At 37.3% G+C, this 6,000-nt stretch overlaps 1 protein-coding gene across 1 annotated transcript in view; it reads left to right on the forward strand.

The window, feature by feature from the left end:
• The window catches only part of LOC109113702 (glucagon receptor-like), a 53,725-nt gene extending 48,402 nt beyond the window's left edge, over positions 1-5,323 (forward strand). The window contains exons 13-14 of the mRNA XM_042719812.1: positions 1,466-1,522; positions 1,623-5,323. Coding sequence (XP_042575746.1) covers positions 1,466-1,522; positions 1,623-1,967 — 402 coding nt within the window. The 3' untranslated portion in view covers positions 1,968-5,323. The remainder of the gene's footprint in view (positions 1-1,465; positions 1,523-1,622) is intronic.
• The last annotated feature ends 677 nt before the right edge of the window (positions 5,324-6,000 follow it).

Raw genomic sequence — 6,000 nt, forward strand, 5'->3', positions numbered from 1 at the left:
TGGGCAGCGGCTTTGAAAAAAAAAATTGACATTTTGTAGCTTATTTTACAGTGTCAAGACTAATTGCTTTAAGGACGCAGACGCTACAAATTGGCTGACTCACCCTTTGACAAACTGGTAATGACACTCGAGTGGAGCGCAGCTGCAATGTGTCGAATTTTTATCATCTGCCTGGAGGAATTTCCCTGATGAGACTTTTCACATGCGTAAAGATTCAGTGTAAGGGAGAGAACAAGTGAGGCCATAAGGCTTGACTGTTATGTTTCCATCTGTCGACACTTCATCCTTATTGGCTTTTGAATAACTTACTGCAGATTGCACTAAATTAACTCATTAAAAATATCAAGTTTAGCTCAGCTAAACTTAAATTGATTATTACTTTCATAGATTTCAGAAAGCACTTTATGAACAACCTGAAAAAAAAAGAGTTTAGCTCAGCTTTTGCAGTAAAATCAACTTTCATGCAAAGAAACTTACAGGACAGTCATAATAGACATTTGTGCTCCCTGGGAATCAAACCCATGAACTAGTCGAGCTACAGAAATTGTATGGTATTTCCTGCTGAAAAGAATTGGAATTTCTTGAATTTCAGATCCATGCCAAATTATGATGGTTAGTGCTAGTTGAATTTAAAAGTAGGGTCAGAGTTAAAACCTCAGTTATTACCTTGTGGTCAACTAAAGATGCTGACCAATGAACAAGACCTACTTGGGTAAATCACGTTGTGTGGTCTGACCTTCTGGTGAGGTTGATTGTCCAAGAAAGTCTTGCCAGCAAAGCCAGTTAAAAAGCCTGGTTGGAAAACAAGCATCCTATTGGGACCAGCATCCAAAACACAACATAAACCAGTGATCAGCTATAACTATGGTGTTTTTCCCAAAAGCATCGTTAGCCAGATATGATCACAAGTTCCACTGTTCCCAAAACTGTAGTTCAAACAAACATTCACAAACAGCATTGCAAAGTTGTGTGGTTAGTTTGTTGTTAGCATGACATGGACTGAAATAGATCATGCTCCTGAGCAAAATAAGCAGGATAACATGCATTACAATTTGTATCTGTCATATTCCATATCTTGTCTTGTCTTTTTGTTTTTCAAATGAACAAAAGCAGCATTTTGAAGAGTGTGCATATGTGTATGTACTCTAGTAAGACAATGGCATGAGAGGGAATCGTCATTGAATCAAACATCTGTAAATAAAGAAAAACATTGAAGAACGAATATAGCGAATTTGCTCTTAGATCCCATGTTCCTTATTTATGGCAATAATCTGACAATGTAAATAAAGAAAAACATTGAAGAACGAATATAGCGAATTTGCTCTTAGATCCCATGTTCCATTAACATAATTTCTTCAACAATGCATCATACTGTGGTAGTTAAGCAACAAGTTGTACGTCATTGTAGGGGGAAATGCATCCCTGGACATACATTGAAGAACGAATATAGCGAATTTGCTCTTAGATCCCATGTTCCTTATTTATGGCAATAGTCTTCTTATATTGCTTCGTCAACAAGGAGGTAAGTTTGATTCTCTTTTTTAATTTACACAATCTCACAAAGATGGCTCTGTCCTCACACTTCTGTTTCCTAACCATTCTGTGCATCTTTGATTGGTCAGGTTCAGTCTGAGATTCTGAAGAAATGGAGACGTTGGAAGCTTGGGAGGGACATAGAGGAGGAGTACCGTCACACCTACAGCCAGTCCCTTCAGATGAAGAGTGGCAGCATCATGGTCCATCCTTCCAACCTTTCGCGGCTGCCTGATATCGCTACCACTACCTCCCGGCTCGGCAGTCCAGAAGAGAAGCAGATGCTGGTGTCCAACAGCCAGAATGGTATGAGTACTGGATTGCAGTTCACCTCCACCCCACAAGATAGTTCCACCTGCAGTTCGATAACAGAGGACATAGTGATGGTGGACAGAGGAAAGTGTTGTAGCGTTCATCAGGACAGCAGCCTGTGAGCTCCAGATGTCTTGCAGAAGAAGACCCTAAGCCCAACCACCTCGCATCTTCTGGCAGAGGGCCCTGAAGCAAGGAGCAAGAGGCGTGTGAATGTGAGCGTGTTTGTGTGTGAGTTTGTGAGAGCACTGTCCTCTCTGATGGACGCATGATTGACACCCGTTCATCACGTTACATGGTGCTCAGTTGACACTGTCCCAGTCAGACAGGATCAGCGGTGAGCAGAAGGTGGACATATGTTAAAGATTTGCACAAATGAACAAGCTAACAAACTCAATGATGAAGAACAGAGTCTTACCTCTAGTCTTATTTAGCTGTCTGTGATGTTGATGATTTAGTAGAGAAAACGCATTGGGACTGCAGTGTCCAAGAGGAACCATCACAAGAAAACATCTACAACCAGCGCTGCTGGATTAACGGAAGATTAAGAAAAAGATACACTTAACTGAACTTGTCAAAAAGTTGACTAAACCGGGTAATGCATTCCAGAGTGAATAAGCTCCATTTGAACTGAAGTAACCCCACATGAAAAGGCCAACTTTGTCCTGAATTTCCATACAGGTTTATGCTAATATGGTGCCGATGGACTAGCAAAGCCAAAAATGGGTGAAGCTGATTGGTCAAGGACATTCTGCTGGTTAAGTAAGCAAAGAAGCCTTATGGTGACACCAACACACCAGCATTTTTGTTTGCATATATTTTGGAATCAATTGACGCTTTTGGGTACATGTAACACGTAAAGCTGTTTTTGTGTAGTTAAAATTAAAACCATCTTTGTCTTTGTTAGAAATTAATTGCCAAGCTAAGGTATAGACATAGACTGACCATGTATTGACAGGTATTACCCGTGTGCCTTTTTCTGTAAGTCATAGACCCCAATATTAAAACAAAAACAGAAAGATGCGCCTTGCAGAGTAAGTGAAGTACAAATCAAACACCCAATCTTCAGAGGTGAAAGTTGCTTGAAGCAGATCTGTATAGCGAACAGGACTTCAAGCAAACATTAGATGAATGTGCCACTATTAATCACCATGATTTGCTCCTTTCAAGGAAATATGCTTGGTATACTCAAGCATGCAAAATACAGCCATATGTGAAATGCTTCAAAGGGTCTGGGTCACTGCCTTAATGGAGTAGCATGACAGATCTGATTCCTGTGTCAGTGGTCAGAGGAGATGACTGTCCACCAGACATGTTAATATGTTCAAGAGTCAGTATTATTTAGCAACTGCTTCTTCTCTCACATACTTCTCATCTTCCAGTAGGCATTCAAATTCTTTGCCATAGAACTTTGAAAGATGTTCAGGAAGTGTAGGAGGAACTGCAAGGACCAGAGCCAGAAAACGAAGAGAAAATTTAGAACAAAATACAACCTAAGACATCGATCAAAATGGTTCCTCACTCAGAGGATGCTTGTCATGCTCAGTTCAAGATATGATATGCTATCCAAAAAAATACGCAACTGCAAGACACTGAAATGAGATTGCAGCAAAGTGTAGAGGTGAAGTGTGTAATTTCTACGACATTAGCGCCACCAAATCTGTTTGTTTGAGTGGCCCAGCTGAGCCATAACAATAACAAAGTGTTTGAGGTGGGACTTTTTGTTTGAACTGTAGAGTTAAGGTTTGTCTGGTTAATATTAGCAGTAAATCCCTGCTGGTAGATGCTATGACTACACCATTATAGAGGCAAAAAACATCTTATCTCACTGACAACTTTACATGTAGAGCAACTACATTTAAGTTGAATGAGAATGCTAACAGATGGGTTTTCTCAGTTATTAAAATTAACTTGGTCTGAAAATTTGGAGCATAGAGAGTCTGTTATGAAAATAAATTTTTACAATTCTTTTTAGTGTCACTAATGACGAATAAATGGCATACTTCATTTTTAATGACAATGAGCAGCTGATGCCCCATATTGTGGCATTTGTGTGCATTATGATGCACATTTATATTTTCTTTAGATCATCAAACACATGATGATAATGATTTTCGCTGATAACTATTTGGGGCAATTTGCACAATTTTAATTTATAATTGTTAAATATGTAGATATCGGTAAATGCCTGTTGAGATTTGTAATGACTTTGTTTTGTGGTGTCTGTTATTTGTGCACATGTTGTGTACTTTGTGCTTGTGTGTGCTTCATGGAGAGTGAGGGAAACATTTAGGTCCTGGTTTAGTGTTCAGTTAACTAAAAAGAGAAATTACTGGCAAATTTTTGACCAATTTTGCCTTTTGAGTGAGAGATAATTCAGTCCTTCTGTGGTAATGGTGAGACAGTAGTGGCTAATTTATAATAACTGCAGATGAAAGACTCTTTAGTGCTTACAAAGTGCTAAATGTTGCAAAATCCGGTTGGACTTTTTTTCAAAAAAGGGAAATACTTCATCGCCACAAGGGATCAAAGACCATGAACTTATATGTCATGAGGTTGTCTGCCAAAGCAAAACATCCTGTTGAATATTTCAAACAGATTTTCCAAAACTGGCATCATGTAATGTTATCCAAGCATGACAGTAATCGTGGAAGTCAATAAATCATGCACACATGAGCCTGCCTTCTATTTCCATGTGAGTGTAAGGCCTCTGTTTCTTGCAGCCAAACTGAAGTGACGCCAAATTCTTCAGTGAGGGAGGCAAAGCGTCTGTTATGCTCATCTCTCTGCATTCAAACTTCAGAACCTCTTGGAATATTTAGGAATGAACTTGCCAAGAGTATCCCAGGAGAACACGAGCCATGCTTTGGAAGCAGGAGAGATGGAAAGCTGAATCTGTTTAATAGAACATGTATTTGATGAACTGAACCCATTATTTTTAAGTATATGAATGGTAATGATGTTCCATCAAATTATGATATTTTGAAACAGTCAAAACTTATATTGATGTGTATATAGAAATTGCTTACTCAAAAATGAAAAAAAAAAAGTCATTCATTTATAACGTTGTTTCGTCCCTGTATTATTCCTTAATCAACAGAAAAGGACAGACCAAAAATTTAAGTCGTCATGACAATCTTACCTTTTGCTGTAGCTTTTAAATCTCATGACGCATGAAAATCAATGATGTCAGATTCTCATAAAAATGGGTTTGAACTTTGGTTTGTTTCTCACCTAAAGCTTTTTATGACTTTAAATGATATTTAAAGCTTTAAATATCATATTGACACATTTTTGGTGCTTGGCAGTACAGATCATCTAATTTTCTTGTATAGATGTCTAATATCTCATTTTAAATGTCATGGAATAATTTGACAGAATTGACAGATCTTTTAAATTTTTAAGTGAGCTGTCCCTTTAAATTCAGTCTGTTGGCTAGAACTCGAAAACATGCTACTATTTCTAATAATTTTCTTCCCAAAAATGTCATAATATATCCTGTTTGCCCCTAAAATATATTTTTTTTCTTTGACTACAGTGTCTTTGGTTGAATGTATTGAAATGTATTGAATATCTCTTGGTAAGAATTCCCAACTTTATTATTATTATTATTATAATTTAATTTATCACAGTGTTTGTGTTTTATGGTAGACCTCAGCTACATTGCAAATGACTGATGCAAAATAACAAATCTAGAACACTCCCATTATAATCAAATACAATGTCTACACTATAAACAAACAGTGTGGAAACTTTGCTCATTGTAATGGGTGTGTTCTAGTTTTGTGTTGTGTAGTTTGCTTGCTGTGTAGAAGGGCTGCTGGTATGGTTGTCCAGACATGGAGCCAGATATGACCGAGAAGGCCTGCCATACTAAAATATGTGCTTGTGTAATGTTTTTTTTTTTTTTTTTTTTTTTTTTTTTTTGATTAATTATGGTATCAAGATGGCGAAAAAATAAATTCAAGTAAAAAATATATATATATAACGTGGTTTGTCTTTAACTATTGGTAGGAATTTATACAATATCATTCATACAGTTTCATATGATCTGTTTACACTTCACTGATGGTTAAGTTTAGGGGTGTAGCTCCATACTTTTTATCAGTTTCTTTGTACAAATTCATACAAAATCACCTAAAACCTTATAAAACA

The sequence above is a fragment of the Cyprinus carpio genome, chromosome B3 (genome assembly GCF_018340385.1).
Source record: "Cyprinus carpio isolate SPL01 chromosome B3, ASM1834038v1, whole genome shotgun sequence".
Classification (NCBI taxonomy): domain Eukaryota; kingdom Metazoa; phylum Chordata; class Actinopteri; order Cypriniformes; family Cyprinidae; genus Cyprinus; species Cyprinus carpio.